Source organism: Lampetra fluviatilis, chromosome 37 (genome assembly GCF_964198595.1).
Source record: "Lampetra fluviatilis chromosome 37, kcLamFluv1.1, whole genome shotgun sequence".
Classification (NCBI taxonomy): domain Eukaryota; kingdom Metazoa; phylum Chordata; class Hyperoartia; order Petromyzontiformes; family Petromyzontidae; genus Lampetra; species Lampetra fluviatilis.
In genome coordinates this window covers 4395493-4414929 of record NC_136311.1, presented here as the reverse complement: position 1 = coordinate 4414929, position 19437 = coordinate 4395493, and the positions used below count along the sequence as shown (strand labels likewise).

The window sequence follows — 19437 nt, the reverse complement described above, 5'->3', positions numbered from 1 at the left end:
TAACACTGGCCGGCGAGAACGCACATGTTGAGCGCGCGAGTGTGCATTACTTATTCCCAGGCGGGGTGGATGATGTGGAACTGGCTGGTGACGTCGCTGGCGGTGGGAGCCAGCGTGGTTCTGTATGACGGCTCGCCTCTCATCCCCACGCCCACCATCCTCTTCGACCTCATCGACAAGCTGGGGTGAGCATTGGCACTCGCGATGTGAATCCAAATGACATTCACCGTACTAATCCACCAGCCTGTCGGCTCTCTGCGAGCAAATCGTATCCAGAATTATATAAGCAAGCAAGCAAGCTGTGGACCGGTTTCAACCTGCTTGGGTCTCAGTAGCTGGCAGGCTTGTTAAACCAAATGCTGCTCGCTAGCCAGCTGACCAGACGGTATCGGTAGCAGAGTTCTTAGGGTCGGTTCCGATATCACTTCTCCCCAGCCGGGAATCCAACTGGGACCACCCCCGTCCACAGTCGCAGCAGGCACTCACGCTGCGCCGCCTCTCTGTACGCTTTACGCATTTAGAATGTCTGTTTGCCAAATGACCACATTAGCGGCTTGCGTCCGTCCGGTTGCCATTAATAGCCACGAGCAGAAGGAATAAAAACAGCGAGCGGGATATTAAGAGGATTATGTTTGACGAGCTGCGTGACCCCCCCACCCTCGGCCGCATTGTTAGGTTATGCGCGCGTGCTGTTTGTTCTGTGCTTGTGATGGAAAACACACACGTGTGTCGCGCGGCGTGTGTGTGCGTGTTGTATTTTGGTTTCTGGAACAGGATCACCATTTTTGGCACAGGTGCCAAGCTGCTGTCACTTCTAGAGGACAAAGGTCTCAAGCCTGGTAAGCCGCCTCCCTCCGTCCTCCCACCACTCCCCACCACCGACCGCCCCCCCCGCCACCGCCCCCCCCGTGACATTTTTAAACTTTGCACATTCTCCAGGAACTGCGTAAACCCTTTTGATCCCTAAGCCGTAATGTCCAATTTTTGCACCATCACCCATCGCCGCGGAAACAATGGTCGCCGCAAAAAAAAAAAAATTTGCTTCCGATTCCGTTTTTAGATACAAAGTGATTTACATTTGTGTAATGTTCATCTTCTTGAATTGCACATATCTCATCCTGGACACCTCGGCGGTTGTTAAATTGGTTTACGATTAAATTGAGTCGGCAATCTGCAACAAAGCACGTCTGTGATTACCGTCCATGTATTTGCATTATACAGAGGGGATATCATTTTCTTGGCAGTTCCTCTGTGTCCGTGTTCCTGTGCATTGCGTGCATTCGTGCGAGCATGCTGCAGTCATTGCTAATTCACGGCGCTGACTTTTAAGTTCTTTCCGCGGCGATTTATGCGCAAGATAGCGCGGGGGCGCCGTTAATGCAAGCCACGCGGTTAATTGGATTTTTTAATAAATATTTACGAGTCTATTGTCGAGTCCCGGACGGTCCGGCGTGTCGCCGTTTTGCATGCAAAATCGTCGGCACGGGTCGGGGTCGCGACCGTCGTTAACGGGCGCCCAGTTTGTGTCGGTAAAAGCGGAGCGAGTGTGGGGTGTGGCACGGTGGGGCCCAGCCACAGCGCGTTCAACGCTTGCTGCGGAGCTCCGCGGCTCGAATCCGGCAGCCCGCCCTGGTTAATGCTTAGGTTGCGTATTGACGCGTAAATATTGCGACGTGAAGTCTGTTTGGCAGCCGGCGATAACGATTCCCCGGTGACGTTCAGAGCGAGTCGGCCATCGTGTGCCGCGGTCACCATCTCGACAAATGTGTCGCCACGAATGACTCGATTGGGATTGCACGGAGCAGCAATGGTTGCCCACTTACTGGCAGACGAATGCTAATGCCAGGACAGGGCACTGCTGCCACTGGGGAGGGTGCCCTTTTCAATGTTTTAAAAGAGATGCGATGTAAATTTCTTATCTCGTGTAAAGCACTCTGCAGTGCGTCGTTGTAAAGGGCGCTCTGTCAAGCGTAAAATCATCGTTATTTTCATAAAAATCTAGGCCACGACGTGGATTTCCTTAGTTTGAGAGTCAACGTTTGCCGTGTACGATCCCAATTGAGCATCTTTTGCGGTGTCATTTTTCCAATTCGGCAAAGCCTGGACCCTGAAAGAGGGCCAGAACATTAAAAAAAACTCCTCGCAGAAAGTAACCCTGAGTCAGGAATGGAACCCAGCCCTTTCTTTACTTCGAGATGCGAGCGTTAGCACCGCGCCGGCGGCACCCTACCGCCCGATACTGATCGTCAACATCGTTGCCATCCACCAGCGGAGACGCACAGCCTGGCGAGCCTGCACACCATCCTGTCGACGGGATCGCCGCTCAAACCGCAGAGCTACGACTACGTCTACACGCACATCAAGCGGGACGTGCTGCTCGGCTCCATCTCTGGTGAGTGTCACCAGCCCCCCGCCCCTGCCCCCCCCCTCACACCGCAGCGCACCACCATTGTACGTGCGCACGTGCTCGTTCGGCTCGTAGGCTCTCGTAGCCAACGTTTTGAATCGCAGTTAGATTTTTTTTATAATTCTCATCAGGCCCCGTGGGTGCTAAGTGCAGTCTCCAACTCTTTGTTTTCTACTCTCTCTCCCTCGCTCTACTGGCCTCTCTATTTACGTGCTCTGACGAAGGGCCATTTTCTCAAAAAATCGAATGCGAGTCCTGTTTTGACAATTGATTTTCAGGCTGGGTCACCTAATCTGACCAAATACGTTTTTTTTTAAATTCGGGGATTCCGCTGCTACTCGTGCTACGTTGGCCAGCGTGGAAGCGTAGGCCACAGATGCCCTCTGTAGGGGGCTCTCAAGAGACCCTTCCACCAGCGGCTGAGCTGGCGAGCGTTTGTAACGTAGCGCGCCTTCACCACGGCTCGTAACACCGACGACGTTTGCCGCCGCACGGAGGGGGCGCCGTACCCTACCGTACCATCGCCTGACGCGCGTCTCTCTCTCTCTCGCCATGCGCAGGAGGCACCGACATCATCTCGTGCTTCATGGGGCAGAACGTGACGCTCCCCGTGCACCGTGGGGAAATCCAGGCGTGCCACCTCGGCATGCCCGTGCAGAGCTGGAACGAGCAAGGTGAGTCCCGGCGTCTTTTTCTGCGCCGCCTCCACCGCGTTCGACGAAGCCGTGCCGAGTCCGGCAGCTCCAGAGGTCCTGGGCGGTTTTTCTTTTCCGCTGCAAAGAGTCGAGCCGTGACCGCTGACGTCACGTGGGACTAGCGCGGTGAACGGGTGGCGACGGGCTTGGGCGACGTGGTGACGCCACGTCCTCATGGCGTATCGACTCAGTTGAGCAGCTGGTTTCTCCCTCTGTTCTATCGTGGAGCGAAACGTTTGACACCATTGTTGAACGACGGTGTCAGGCACCACGCCGAACAACAGCAACACACGGTGCAACGTGAAGAGACCTTGACCGTAATCAGTTTTAACTCCTAGCAAACTAAAGAAAATCATTAATCGGCGATATGATGTAATTGCGTTGTGGGTTTCATGCGGGTCGGGGTTAGTTTTGGGATGTTTACTCCGAGATGAAACGTCTCCACTGGGAGAGATCAGCTGCCGGTCTCTCTGAAGTTCCACGTGAGGTTTGGGCAGCGAACGGGAAACAAAATCTCGCCGGCAGAGTGCTTTCCTAAATAAATTACTGATCGACTCGAAAGCAAAATTATTTCTTAAACATGAAAAAAAAGTTAAACGCTTCCGACGTAAGGCACTTGTGAATTGAAACCCTTCTGGAATTGTAAATCTAGTCTGAAAATCTCGTCTGAATATGTAAGGGCCCCGACTGCAAGCTGTCAGGATAACTTCACAGGCCCCTTCTTGGTTATTTCGGTAAAGTCACGTAGAAGGGAAATAATAAAATAATAAAAATAAAACATAATAAAATTTTATAATTTTAGCAGGGAAATAATAAAATATTAAAACGTAAACATAGTAAAATAATATAATTTTATAATATTTTATTTTTTTTATTTTATTATTTCCCTTCTACGTGACTTTACCGAAAGAACCAAGAAGATGAATCCCTGCAGTCACGAAAGCTTTAAATCGAAAAATTCACAGGCCCCATTTGCGCTTCGCGAAACAGCTGGCGCTCTGGAGCGCCCATGTCGTGGTGGTTTCCGGTGAAAATATTCCAGAGTTCCAATTCGTAGAGTCTAAATGTGATCATGTCTCATAAGTGGTGCCACAAATATCAACGACAGTTCTACCCCCGTATGTACCCAGGATAAAAAAAAATAACAACCTCACTTGATTTTTGATTTAAAGCTTTCGTGACTGCAGGGATTCATCTTCTTGGTTCTTTCAGTAAAGAACCAAGAAGATGAACCTCACTTGATAATTGTTTTTTTTACCCTTCTATCTGGCAACAAAACTGACACCTTTTTTTACAAGGAGTCATGTTTGCATAGACCACAATACCTGCAGTCATAATGCAAACAAAAAATATAACTCTGATAATGTATGCACTGTCCTTGAAGTTGATTGGTCCACACCCGAGACAGCTTTCCTGAGAGCCTAGTCTCACATGGTGTTGGACCAGATGACGCCAAAAGGCGCACAACTCGAAGACAAACCTCACTTGAGTCTCAAGACTCGTTCTGAGGAGGGTCCTGCCGCACGTGTGGATGCTCCGGGTTCGATCCCATTCCTGAGCATTTGGCTTCGTGCGGGAGGCATACGTAGAACCCGGAGAAAAAGCCAGCACACCGTACACATGAGGGAGGGACATTCAAAAACTCCACGCAGATAGATTCAACAATCCACTGCTGTACTGCCATCGCCCGACCCACTCGTGCGCTGCGGGGTTGATGGATCGCGTTGTGGGCCCTCGTTTTGTGCCGGCAGGCGAGCAGGTGTTTGGGCAGAGCGGCGAGCTGGTGTGCACCAAGCCCATCCCGTGCCAGCCCACGCACTTCTGGAACGACCCAGACAACAAGAAGTACCACAAGGCCTACTTCGCCAAATTCCCCGGTGAGGAGCCCTGGCGACTGGCGTTCGCCCCAACCGCACGGCGTGGAGCGGCGACACTGAAACACCGTTCCTCAGGAGCGCAGCACGCACAGATATCACAGCCGTGCTGGGAAATGCCAAACACCTGCCACCCCGTCAGAGGTCGCAACCGGGTACCCGATACCCGTACCCTACCCGATACCCGGCTACCCGTACCCGGCCGGGTACGGGTACGGGTAGATGTGTGCACTATATGACAGCACTGGTCATAACTCCATTATATATAAAGATATGTATTTTCCCGTATTATTATATTTGAATGATAGTGTAGAACCCTTAGTCCAGTGTTAGATGAAGGCCTCCACATGCCGTATCAGTCATGGGGGGTTGAGGGGGGGTTTGACCATACTTCACCATGCTGGTCAGTGCGGGTTCATGAAGAGGGGGCCCAGGACCAGTTCAGACATCACTCGCCACTGATATCGCCGGGTTCTTCGCGCAGTGCGCTAACCGCTGCACCACCGCTCCCAACCCACTCCGTCATAGGATATGTTAAAATCATACATACTCTCGTTAGTTCTACAAAGAAAAATTCATTGGAGGCAGTGAACAAGCGCAGCAACGGCTCGGGGAGGCCGGTCATCCAGCAGCGGATCAGGCATGGCTGATGACGACGTTGATGTGGTGTTCCCTGTGCAGGGATCTGGGCCCATGGAGACTACTGCAAGATCAACCCCAAAACGGGGGGCATCATCATGCTTGGCCGAAGGTGAGAGAGCACACACGGCGCGCGGGGGGGGAGGGGGGCACTCTGCCCCCCCCCCCCTCGTTTCGTTAAGAGGGTAGAGGTATCGATTTAAAGCTTTCGTGACTGCAGGGATTCATCTTCTTGGTTTTTTCGGTAAAGTCACGTAGAATGGAAATAATAAAATAATAAAAATAAAACATAATAAAATCATTCTCACGACGTTTTGGCCACAACGCAAGCAGCCGTCCTCAGGTGAAGAACAGGTCTGTCGGAAAGACAGCGTCTGAATGAACACCACCAGGCTTGGCTGCCAAGCCTGGTGGTGTTCATTGGCTGCCAAGCGTGGTGGTGTTTCATTCAGACGCTGTCTTCTCGACAGACCTGTTCTTCACCTGAGGACGGCTGCTTGCGTTGTGGCCAAAACATCGTGAGAATTATTTTATTATGTTTTATTTTTATTATTTTATTATTTCCATTCTACGTGACTTTACCGAAAGAACCAAGAAGAGGGTAGAGGTAGGAGAGTGCGGGGAGGGGAGAGTAGAGCGTGGAGTATTCTGCGGGGCTGTGCGTTCATCATCGACGACGCTATTTTTGTTTTCTCCCAGTGACGGGACCCTGAACCCAAACGGAGTTCGCTTCGGAAGCTCGGAGATCTACAACATAGGTTGGTGACACGCCGCTCGCTCCGCACCCCGCACTTATGGCGCGCCCACGTGCGGGTCGCTTGCCCGCTTGCTGATTGCACGCCCGGTATCCCCCCACGTCGCGCTCCTCCCGCACTTGACGGGCCGTCTGGAGGAGCGGCAACACAACCCACAGGAGAGCCGCGATGATGGCGATGACGCTGGTGGTATTGACGACAACGACGATGGTGACGACGACGATTATAGTGATGATGCAGATGGTTGTGACGGCGGTGATAACAGTGATGGTTGTGATAGCGGTGTCAGTTGATGATGGTGATGATGACAGTGGCGACGGTAATTGCGGTGATGACTGTGATGATCTTGACGACGGTGACCGTAGTAATGGCGATGGTGGCGGTGACGGGCAATGGCGGTACGATGACGGCGGTGATTTCGACGAACCGCGAACGGCGGACGCGGCGATGGGCGATGCTGACCTTGCGCGGTGGCTGCGCTCGTTTGCCGTGCTCCCTTTGCCGCGGCAGTGGAGGCGTTTGAGGAGGTGGAGGACAGCGTGTGCGTGCCGCAGTACGGCAGCGATGGCGACGAGCGCGTCGTGCTCTTCCTCAAGATGGTGCCGGGCCGCGGCCTCACGCAGGAGCTGGACAAGCGGCTCCGTGGCGCCATCCGTACGGCGCTGTCGGCGCGCCACGTGCCGGCACTCATCCTGGAGACCAAGGACATCCCGGTAACCGCCACACGCACAAAACATCAACGGTTCCCCGCCCACTCCGTATAGCCTGCAACAGACTGCTGGGTGGGGCGAGTGCTGTTAGCGAGCACCTCGCGTGTGGTTTGTTGTTGTGACGTTTTCACCAACCCCGAGTGGACATCTGTGAAAAAGAGCTTCATCGTTCTTCTTGGTTCTTTCGGTAAAGTCACGTAGAAGGGAAGTAATAAAATAATAAACATAAAACATAATGTTACTTCCCTTCTACGTGACTTTACCGAAAGAACCAAGAAGATGAATCCCTGCAGTCACGGAAGCTTTAAATCGAAATTTAGAGCTTCACTGCTCATCGGATTCCTCCAGGGTAAATACACATTCTAATTCCGAAGGCCGGCACGGCGCACGAGGGGGTGGGTGGCCAGCACCACGGCCGGCCCCTTTTGTCCCCCTATTGGTGATGTTTACACATCGCACCAAGTACTCGTTTGAGGCTGAGTCGACCTAGGGGAGGCCCAGGACCGGTTCAGATAATCGTCACTGGCGTTTGGTGGCCGTGAGCGGGAATCGAACTCGGGTCGCCGGGTTCGTCGCCCAGCGTAGCGCTAACCGCTGCACCACCGCTCCCCCACACACACAACAACGAGAATCAAAACCGGCAATTCGCCACCGAGTGGCAGCGACAACACCACGGCATCTTCTTGGTTCTTTCGGTAAAGTCACGTAGAAGGGAAATAATAAAATGTTCAAATTCAGACGCCGTCTCCCCGACAGACCTGGTCTTCACCTGAGGACGGCTGCTTGCGTTGTGGCCGAAACGTCGTGTGAATTATTTTATTATGTTTTATTTTTATTAAGAAGATGAATCCCTGCAGTCACGAAAGCTTTAAATCGAAACACCACGGCACTTGTGCCGAGCGTACAATTGCAATAACAAAAATATATATCACGTCTGCTGCTGCTGCTGCTGCTGATGGTGATGATGTAAGTATGTGCGTGCTCTCCTGCTCTCTTTGCCCTCTCTCTCCCTACCCCTCTCCGTCTCCCCCCGTGCAGTACACCATCAACGGCAAGAAGGTGGAGGTGGCGGTGAAGCAGGTCATCGCCGGCAAGGAGGTGGTGCAGCTCGGTTCGTTGTCGAACCCGGGAGCCCTGGAGCTCTACCGCAACCTGCCAGAGCTGCAGGGGTACTGACCGCCCCCCTTGCCCCCGCGGCCATCGCCAACCCAGACCCCCTTCGCGTTCCGGGGGTCAACGCTGGGGGTCGGCTCGAAGATTTTAGTCGAGTGCTCGATAACGGTGACCGAATCTGACGGTTCGGCTGTTCACTCGACTCAATCGAATAGCGCCAAGAAATATTTATCGAGGGGCGGGGGGGTTTGGGAAAAAAGTCTCAACTTTGACCTTCGCCCCCACCCTCCCCCACCCCGACATGTGCCGCTGGACGGGAGGCTCAGTGGCCGTAGTCAGCCGGGTCGTAGCGAGTCAGTGGGGGACGGGGGGGGGGGTGTTTCCCACCTTCGGGGGGCCAAATTTCGGGGTCGAAAAAAAGCAGCTGATTATAACTGTTAGTGGATTCATCAACTGAGTCGGCGGGCCCAACTGTAATTATCTTGAGTCTACCATGGGACATTTTTAGTTTTTAAGAAAAGCGCAGCCCAAAAGAAAAACAATTACTTAAGACCGTATTCTCCAGATTATAAGCACGGTTTGCTACGTACGGTGCGAAAGAAGTTCAACATAAGACGCTTCAGAAAGTAAGACGGCCCCTCAAACTTCTGCCCATTGGCAATAAAGTTCTACAAATCTGGTCTCGAGCACACAAACACACACAGCTATCCCCAACTTTGCTTTAATATACAGGGATGTGGAGGGGGGTGGGGAGTTCGTGTGCCTGACAATCCAGAGAATACGGTCATGATCTGTCCTGTGTACACAACTATTAAACTATTATTATTTTAGCAGGTAAGGCTCCCGAGGTAGGTATGACACCTACCTGGGCTGCGTGTCCCGCGCTGCTCTGCCACAGGTTTCGCCCCCAATGTCTATTGTTTACACACTGAACCCGGTGCTCTCGTACAGGCCGAGACAATCTCGAGAGAGGCCCGTAACGAGACCGGATATCGCCTCTCGCCGCCGCCGTCGCAATCTGGGTCCAGGAATCGAAACCCCAGGTTGTCAGATGTGTTTTTCGTCAGAACCCCTACGTTTTAACGAATTCAAATAATCAACGCAGCCTGGTTGGCGTGGCTACAAGATAAGAGCTGCGGCTGCGTGTGTGTGTTTTTTTTATTTTTTAGGCCAAATCTAAACTTTACCAAAAAAAAGGAGAGTCAACTCTGAACGCCTGTTCGGGGGAAGTTGAATAGGCGGTGGTGCGTGTGGTGTGGGTGGGCCCGCTGTGCGGTTAAACATTGGTGGTTCTAGATTTGAAGCTTTCGTGTCTGCAGGGATTCATATTCTTAGTTTTTTTCGGTAAAGTCACGTAGGTAAAAAATTGCAATTGAAATGAATAAAATAACATCTTTTATTAATTTTAATTTCTTACTTACGTGACTTTACCGAAAAAACATTGGTGGTTTGGTTTGTTGTCCTCCCGCACCTCCGATGAGCGACGGTTGGCTACGTACGGTGCGAAAGAAGTTCAGGCAAACGGTTGAACATTCACACGTATGGTTGATGCCGTGGTTGTAATCATGAGCTGCCGTGCAGGGCGGTGGAGCGCTCCTGTTGCAAGCGAGCTCCTAGCGCGCAACTCGGCTTACCTGGGAGCTTGCGTGTACGTCTTAACACGTGTACAGCCCTTTTGTCAATCCACTTCTGGATGAGGGCCTCCAGACATCGTGCGGGTTGTTGAGGGGGTTTACCGTACCAAAAACCTGTGCCTGGTGTGGTTAGAGTTCTACATATCTGCCCACCCACGCATACATACACACGCACAGAATAACACCGACCGCATACCAACACGCACGCAGGCCAACATCTTGCGTGTCACCCCCAACATCGTTGATTTGAAGTACAAACGGTCACAGGGGCACGTGACCACACTTCACTACACTTGTCAGTGGGGCTTGAAGAGCCGGTGGGGGGGGGGGGTCAGCGTAGAAGTCGGCATTGTAAGCGGAGCGCCGGTCAGTCGCACAGAGGCCCTATCCGTCGGCAGTGGCGTGTGCAGTCACACAGCGGTCAGTCACACAGTGACACAGCCACTAACCGCTGCACTGCCCTCTGCCGCGCCATGACCTCCCCCCCCCCCCCCCCCCATTGGGGTGGTAGGAGCGCCACATTCGGAGCAACGTTTCAATATCTACCCCCAACTTTAAAGAGACACTCAAAAGACCTTCCTTTCCCCAGCCCTATTTCTTAACCACTCCACAATTATTCCGCCTGGCTCCACACCTCAAGGGTTACATGCGGCGTCTGTGAAATACTGCGCGCATTTCAAGTTTCATTTTTATTATTTTAAACATTATGGACGGGGCAGCGAACAATGAAAAACCCCGAGGCTGTTAGCCCCACGCGATGCGATGCGTGTTTCGTGAGCTGAAAGTCGATTGCATCATTACTCGACGAACCGTGCAGGCCGCCGCCTACTGGTCTAATGTTTTATATAAACTTTCGGCAATTACCTTCGGGCCGCTAAATGTTACGAGGATAACTTCTTCTTTCGTATGGCCGATGTAGATGCGGTGCAACAACTACGATTCCACATTCGGGTGGTTTGAGGATAACCAACCATTGGACCAGTGGGCAGTGGCTTGGACTCGGGTACAAGGCAGTTACACACGGATCGATTCGTTCATTGTTCCACATGCTTAGCCCCAGCCCAGCCGATGCTCGCGCACACACCCGGACTACCTCGCTACTCACCACTTACTCGCTCGCTCGTTCTCCCTGGCTGGGTGTGTGGGGGGGGGGCTTAGCCGGAGAGACACTTTAGACAACATTCACAAAAATACCCAACGATTGAATCCCTATTGGAACCTCATTTCCCAGTAAAAAATAAGATAATTGGTTTTTTAACCTTCTATCTGGCAACAAAACTGACACCTTTTTTTTACAAGGAGTCATGTTTGCATAGACCACAATACCTGCAGTCATAATGCAAACAAAAAACATAGCTCTGATAATGTATGCATTGTCCTTGAAGTTGATTGGTCCACACCCCTTTGTAGAAAATTGTAAATGTTGTTTGAACGTCAGGACGAGCGATTCTCAAGCCCCCCCCACCACCCCTCGCCTGTGAGCGATGAGAGACTGAACGTCACATGGCATGCGAGCTACAGTACCCGGGGCAGGCTGTGGACCAATACGAGTCGTGGCTGTCACAATCACACAGGGAGATTTTTTAAAATATATATATAGATGGGGGGGGTGGGGGGGGGAAACCAAATTGTGTATATAGTATCACTAAAACTCTGCTGTAAATGTTTAGGTAAAGATGCAGGCCAGCAATTGGCACGGTGGCGAGATGTGAACTACCTCGCCTGGTATGCAGGAGGTCGTGCGTGGGTTCGATTCCGACCCCTGTGACGCCTGCTGTGTATTTGGAGTTCTCTCTCGCCGTGGTCGTGCGGATTTCTCTCTGGGGCCTCCGGTTCTTTTTTCCTGCACATTTAGACACGGACTGGTGAGACTCTTCAGTGTCGTGAGGAGGGTCCCTGCTGCATTGTGGACGTTCAGCGTCACTTCCGTTGGTGAGAGTCTGGCTTCGCGTGGGGAGCAGCCCCCCGAGAACCAGGAGATACCCAGCATGCACCAGGCACGTGCCTGCTGCTTAGCTCACAAGTATCAAGCGAGGCTTACAATCCCTGTTCAAAGTAGTTTTTATGATATATTATTCTTTTGGGTGAGGGGGGGGGGGCTGGAATTCAGACTGTGGGGGCCTAAAAAACTAAGTTTTTTTTTATCTTGCCAGGTAAGACCCACTAAGCTATATAGCTCTTTTAGAAGCGACCTGGCCACAAATGATAGCTCAACGAAGTGGTTTATCATCATCGCAGTCGCAGCCAATTGCTCTGTGCCACCCCTTGCCCTCCGTGATGCCACCTCCACCCATGGAGTATTGAGTCGGAAGGTTTCCGGTGGTGCCAGTCGGTTGTATTATCCACAGTCGTGTATTCTTGTCTTCTCATTTCCCTGGGCCTGACCCTCCACGAAGCACCTGGTCCGCCCCAAACCGCATCCACCGCACAAACCATGGCAGTAGATGCGGAGGCACAAGTAATGGAAACTTAAAATCCCTCCAGCAGTGTGCGGCTCTGGTCATCCAGGACAGAGAACTCGCAACACCGCAATGCCGCGATCCGCAAATACGTAGGAGGAATCGCGGCGAGACATCTCCGCTGCCGCTCTTGACTATCTGGCTTCGCCGGCTCGAATGTGAAATCGATGTTGTTGCGCTGCATCAACATCGTCAGCCATACGGAGGAAGAAGATGAAGATTTCACCCACCGGGTGTTTTCTCGGTTGTCCCAGGAGTCCACGCCTGGAGCCCCCCCCCCACACCCCCCTACCCCCCACACCCCCCCTACCCCCACACCCCCCCCTACCCCCCACACCCCCCTACCCCCACACCCCCCTACCCCCACACCCCCCTACCCCCACACCCCCCCTACCCCCCACACCCCCCTACCCCCCACACCCCCCTACCCCCCACACCCCCCCTACCCCCCACACCCCCCCTACCCCCCACACCCCCCTACCCCCACACCCCCCCTACCCCCCACACCCCCCCTACCCCCCACACCCCCTCCATCAATTGTCGCTGTTCCGTTGTAAATGCAGAGGGTGGGCGGTGGGGGGAGAGATCTCATGTTTTATTTGCTGATTTAAGCATTGTCGTCGTTGTTTTAGGACTTGTCATAAATTATATATATAAAGTTTTATCGTATCTTTACTTTCATGTTTTGTTATTTTGCTTATTTTTTTGCAATGCTCGCGCCGCCCAGTCTGGTTTTAGATACCGGGGTACGAGTAGAACGCCTCTGTGGTCTCTGATGCCCCCCCCCCCCCCTTTTTATCAAGACGTCATCTTCTGTTTTCATTTTGGTGCGTTGACGACTATCACTCGAGGTTCCTGGCCACTGCTTCGCAATGGAGGTTGCATGCAAGTTTAACGAGTGAATTCGTTGGTGTGACAATCGATGACTTGTCCTCATCGATCCATCGTACCCTTGTAACGGTTGGCTACGTACGGTGCGAAAGAGGTTCAATGTACATTGAGGAGGGGTGGGGGGATTGGTGGTTGGCAGGTTGTGACCGTCAGTACGTGCAATAGATCACAGCAGTCAGAGGCGCTGAGCCCGGCACCGCTGAGACCCCTGGGTTCGATCCCAGTCTTTTCAGCCGCCCTCAATTGAAACCAGATTCTCAAGGGAAGCGAGTTGATGGTGTGTAGGCCCGGGTAACCAAAGAATGCGAAACTAGAAAAGCCATCGTGTTTAAAATCTGATTTCCACTTGAAACATGAAAACAAAAACATCCATGGCGGATGAGAATGTTACACAACATTATCTCAGTTTGAGTGTCAGGCAAGGGACCATTATCTCTTGTCACGCGGGACAATGCAGCATCCCTCCAGTGCGTGGATGAGAGAGGTCACTCCGAATGGCTCTCAGAAGCAGTTCTGAGATAGCTGCTTCCGCGGTTTATTCTCTGAACACGGGAGGTGGGGGGGAGCGGTGGTGATGGACTGCTTACTGCGACTTCTCACGCAATTAGAATTTGGGAGGGGAGGGGAGGGGGTGACGTGAACCACAGAATAATATAAACAAAACTCTCCTGTCCTTTGTAAATCCATTGCTGGATGAGGACCCCCCCCCCCCCCACAAAAGTGGGACGGTGGAGGGGAGTGGGCGAACCATATTTCACCACCACGCCGGTCAGTGCACGGGTTGGTGGTGGTGTAGTTTGGCAAAGGTGGACGCGATCGATGTTTCCGCGATGCCCCACCCTGTGCCGCCCGTACAGTCCGCCCCCCGCGGCAGCCTGTAACACCTGTTACGCATTGCCTCACGTGTCGCAGACGATGAGGACGACAGCGGGCAGCCTCTCTGCGTGTTTGCAGCGGTTAAGAGTTTGTAGTCGCGAGTAGCTCCCAGTGTAAGAGGAACATCATCAACAACAACAACTTCTTCTGTCGTGGCTAATTGACAGTAGCAGCGTGTCGCGACTTGCAACCCCAAAGGCCGCCGGTTCGATCTCTCGGCGCGGCACTTGAACGGGTCGCCACGTTTCTTAAATCCACCCCCAACTTGCCGGCCTCTGTCCGCCCAGCAGTGTAGATGGGGAACACCACAAGTTGGGTGTCGCGTGGTTGGGGTAAAGTGTGGGTATGTCCGCCTTTTTTCACTAACGGTGAATATATGCACCGGTCCTGGGTCTCCCCTAGGTCGGTTCGACCTTAAATAAGTACCCGTGTGTGTGTGTGTGTAAAACATCAGAACTGGGGAGATAGGCGGCCCGGCTTCGGTAGTTTACTCGCTAAGACAGCACTTGCCCCATCAGTCTTGCGCGGCTATACGGGGGACCTTTGTCTTTGTTAGGTGTCACAAAGTGTTCGTCAACGGCACTTGCTCCGGCAAGTCTGTACGTCTATACGGGGTGGTGGGTGGGGGGGGTTCTTTGTCCATGGAAGTGGTGTTAAGTTACTCAAATAAGTGCTGTCCAAGGTACGCGACATTCCGCTGCTTCGCAGATCAATAGAATGCAGATCGTTATGAATCGTACATCGTCTTGGCTGCTATCAACCCACGCGTTAATCCCTCCACGGTGTGTCCACGTCCGCGCAATGTGCCGCCAGGGAGTACAATCTCTTTAAATGCTGTGTTGTGAAGATAAGTAGCGTACGTGAAGCTGTCGGCCTGCGCTTAAACAACCTACTCTCCGTTGTTTGTTTTATGAAATCGCTAAGGCTTTATGACCCCCCCCCCCACACACACACATATCCACCCGCCCACTATACCTCGCCTCGTCCTGTGTATTGTTATATTAACAATAGTGTGATCGGATGTACTCTCCATAATCACGTGATCGCCGTAATAAATGGGTGCGTGCTCTGGAAGTATCGAGCGAGTGTGTGTTTGTGTGTGATTAGCAATTGTATATAATGTGTATTTTGGAGCGGTGGTGTAGCGGTTAGCGCACTGCGCTATGAACCCGGCGACCCGAGTTCGATTTCCCCCCACGGCCAACACCGTGACGATGATCTGAACCGGTCCTGGGCCTCCCCTTGGTCGACTCAGCCTCATGAGTACCTGGTGTGTGGTTGGCCACGCCACTGCCCTCGTGTGCCGTGTCGGCCTTAATATGTGCTCGCTAGCAGCACTTGCCCCAACAGTGTGTCAAAGGCAGAGGTGGGACAAAGTCATTGTTATGCAAGTCCAAGTCGAGTCGCAAGTCATCAAATTCATGACTCGAGTCTGACTCGAGTCCAAGTCACATGACTCGAGTCCACACCTCTGGTCAAAGGCTATACGGGGGGTCTTTGTCTTTGTAAGACGCAGGCAAGAGTAAAAATAATGCCCTTTGTTTTGATCTGGGAAAGCCACAATGACTCTCAATACGTCTCGTTTACAGGGGTCTTGCTGTCGTTTCAGACGCCGGTCAATCTCAATCATAACTTATCATTCAAAAATATTCTACGACTCGAGTTTACTGGCTGGCTACTGACCGGGCTCCTCTCCCCATTATCCTCGTAGCACAAGTAGCTACATAAGTAGCTACATAATATAAGTAGCTACCACATAAGTAGCTACCACATAAGTAGCTACATAATATAAAGTAGCTACCACGTAAGTAGCTACATAATAAAAGTAGCTACATATGTAGTAGCTACCACATAAGTAGCTACATAATCCTACGGGCCCCGCGCTAAATGCTTTCAAGCTATCGATTCCGGTTAGGTGATTCTGAACTTGCTCTATTACCATAGTACTATACCGCCTTCAACTTTTACGAACGACTGGGTGTTTAAAGGTTAGCGATTTGTCGTATTATCTGGCTGTTTAGCGAATGAAAACATACAGTTACTTTACTATGCAAGTTAAAAATGTGTTTTAATATTAATGTGTTGTTTTTATTTAGGCTCCCTTCATAACGTATGCAACAGGCCCCGCACTAGCTTAAGGGGCGTCCATAAATGACGTCACGCACCTAGGGTGGGGGGGGGAAGGTCAGACATTTGTGACGATGTGTGACGAGGGGGGGGGGGTGAGAAATGTGACGTCACATCAAAATGCGCACTTTAAATAAATATAGACAACACGTTCTACTTAATTAAATAGCCGTTTTAATAAATGTTTTCTCCTACAACATCAGAGTGCAGCGCCACATTAAATATGACGTCATCGTTGGGGGGGGGGGGGTCTGACTTTGTGACGCCGTGTGACGAGGTCAACAATCGTCCAAAATCGCGTTGACGTCATTTATGGACAGCCCCTAATCCGGCACTGTTAAATCTCCCAACGAATGGGTTCTGGGTTGCATTTCACGCGGCAGGAGAGCGGAGAATTCGCGTGAGTTTGGGGTTTGGGTCCGTCCATAAATGACGTCACGCGATTTTACAATTTTGACCCCCCCCCCATTCGTCACACGGCGTCACAAAAAGTCAGACCCCCCCCCCTCAAATATGACGTCACAAAGCTCTGCCCCCCCCCCCCCCCCCCAAAAAAAAAAAACATGCTTCAAATAGCTTTAAACTTTTGTCATTGTAATGCGTATTTAATGTGGCGCTGCACTCTGATGTTGTAGGAGAAAATATTTATTAAAAAGTCTATTTAATTAAGTAGAACGTGTTGTCTATATTTATTTAAAGTTGCGCCAAAATGTGACGTCACATTTCTCAACCCCCCCCCCACTCGTCACACATCGTTACAAATGTCTGACCCCCCCCCCCCTAGGTGCGTGACGTCATTTATGGACGGCCCCTTTGGGCTTCACGTGCCAGAGCGCTGAGTCCCGCGTGTGTCCGCTAGAGGCCGCTGTACCCTCACTCATCCGAGTGGCTCTCACCGTCGGCAAAGAACCGATTCCCTTGTGATTGAACCAGTCTAGGAGTATTGGGTGATTGCCTCTGCTGCTGCTGCTGCTGCTGCGTTGGCAGTGGTGCAGATTCACAGTCAACAACAACAACAACAAACTGGTCAATAACAACACCGTGGCCTCAGAAGGAAAACTATATATAATAAGTGACGTTTCGTGCACGGGTCCTTCTTCACGGTACATAAATCGCTAAATTAACTCATTCGCCACCAACACTGCCCGATACCACCACACACGACAGCCCTCGAACAGCATTGCCGCTACCAGAGCTGTGGTCTGCACGCAAGAGAGTTGATTCTGATGTAACTGTGAAGTTGAGATGCTACTACACCTTTGTTGTGTGTGTCTCTCTCTCTCTCTGTGTCTCTGTCTCTGTGTCTCCGTGTCTATGTGTATCTGTGTCTCTGTGGCTTTGTCTCTGTGTCTCCGTGGCTGTCTCTGTGTCTCCGTGTCTTTGTCTCTCTGTGGCTTTGTCTCTGTGTCTCACTCTCTCTGTGTCTCTGTGTCTCTGTGTCTCTGTGTCTCTCTGTCTCTGTGTCTCTGTGGCTTTGTCTCTGTGTCTCACTCTCTCTGTGTCTCTGTGTCTCTGTGTCTCTGTGTCTCACTCTCTCTGTGTCTCTGTGTCTCTGTGTCTCTGTGTCTCACTCTCTCTGTGTCTCTGTGTTTCTGTGTCTCTGTGTCTCTGTGTCTCTGTGTCTCACTCTCTCTGTGTCTCTGTGTCTCTGTGTCTCTGTGTCTCTGTGTCTCTGTGTCTCTGTGTCTCACTCTCTCTGTGTCTCTCTGTCTCTGTGTCTCACTCTCTCTGTGTCTCTGTGTCTCTGAGTCTCTGTGTCTCTGTGTCTCACTCTCTCTGTGTCTCTCTGTCTCTGTGTCTCACTCTCTCTGTGTCTCTGTGTCTCTGTGTCTCTGTGTTTCTGTGTCTCTGTGTCTCACTCTCTCTGTGTCTCTGTGTCTCTGTGTCTCTGTGTCTCTGAGTCTCTGTGTCTCTGTGTCTCTCTGTCTCTGTGTCTCTGTGTCTCTGAGTCTCTGTGTCTCTGTGTCTCTGTCTCTGTGTCTCACTCTCTCTGTGTCTCTGTGTCTCTGTGTCTCACTCTCTCTGTGTCTCTGTGTCTCTGTGTCTCAGTGTCTCTCACTCTCTCTGTGTCTCTGTGTCTCTGTGTCTCTGTATGTCTGTGTCTCTGTGTCTGTGTCTCTGTGTCTCTGTGTCTCTGTGTCTCTGTGTCTCTGTGTCTCACTCTCTCTGTGTCTCTGTGTCTCTGTGTCTCTGTGTCTCTGTGTCTCACTCTCTCTGTGTCTCTGTGTCTCTGTGTCTCTGTGTCTCTGTGTCTCACTCTCTCTGTGTCTCTGTGTCTCTGTGTCTCTGTGTCTCACTCTCTCTGTGTCTCTGTGTCTCTGTGTCTCTGTGTCTCTGTGTCTCACTCTCTCTGTGTCTCTGTGTCTCTGTGTCTCTCTGTCTCTGTGTCTCTGTGGCTTTGTCTCTGTGTCTCCGTGGCTGTCTCTGTGTCTCTGTGGCTTTGTCTCTCTGTGGCTGTGTCTCTGTGTCTCACTCTCTCTGTGTCTCTGTGTCTCTGTGTCTCACTCTCTCTGTGTCTCTGTGTCTCTGTGTCTCTGTGTCTCACTCTCTCTGTGTCTCTGTGTCTCACTCTCTCTGTGTCTCTGTGTCTCACTCTCTCTGTGTCTCTGTGTCTCTGTGTCTCTCTGTCTCTGTGTCTCACTCTCTCTGTGTCTCTGTGTCTCACTCTCTCTGTGTCTCTGTGTCTCTGTGTCTCTCTGTCTCTGTGTCTCTATGGCTTTGTCTCTGTGTCTCCGTGGCTGTCTCTGTGTCTCTGTGGCTTTGTCTCTGTGTCTCCGTGGCTGTCTCTGTGTCTCCGTGCTTTGTCTCTCTGTGTTTTCCTGTCCCCCTCTGTTTCTGGTCACATCCGCTCATCTCTCTCCATTACCTGCACAGGACGATGTCGGTGGTGTGGGTGGTGTGGGTGGTGTGGGTGGTGTGTATGATGATTGTGGTGGTGGTGGTGGTGCGTGTGCTATGGATGATGATTGTAGTTTTGGTGTGGATGCGTGTGCTATGGTTATTATGGTGGTGGTGTGCTATGGATGACGATTGTAGTTTTGGTGGTGGATGCGTGTGCTATGGTTTATTATGGTGGTGGTGTGCTATGGATGACGATTGTAGTTTTGGTGGTGGATGCGCGTGCTATGGATGACGATGATTGCGTTTGTGGTGACGGCACGTGTGGTGTGGATGATTGATGATGGTGGGTGTGTCGCTGAGTAGTGGGGGGGAGGGGGCGGACGCGTGGGTGCCCGGGGAGAAGGGGAGAGCTGCAT

At 51.7% G+C, this 19437-nt stretch overlaps 1 protein-coding gene across 1 annotated transcript in view; it reads left to right on the top strand.

Moving 5' to 3' along the window:
- Nucleotides 1-12595, top strand: part of AACS (acetoacetyl-CoA synthetase) — a 34271-nt gene extending 21676 nt beyond the window's left edge. Inside the window, exons 11-19 of the mRNA XM_078873662.1 lie at nt 61-185; nt 775-839; nt 2270-2392; nt 2968-3081; nt 4854-4979; nt 5658-5727; nt 6315-6373; nt 6881-7083; nt 8119-12595. Of these exons, the coding sequence (XP_078729788.1) occupies nt 61-185; nt 775-839; nt 2270-2392; nt 2968-3081; nt 4854-4979; nt 5658-5727; nt 6315-6373; nt 6881-7083; nt 8119-8256 (1023 nt within the window). The 3' untranslated portion in view covers nt 8257-12595. The remainder of the gene's footprint in view (nt 1-60; nt 186-774; nt 840-2269; nt 2393-2967; nt 3082-4853; nt 4980-5657; nt 5728-6314; nt 6374-6880; nt 7084-8118) is intronic.
- The last annotated feature ends 6842 nt before the right edge of the window (nt 12596-19437 follow it).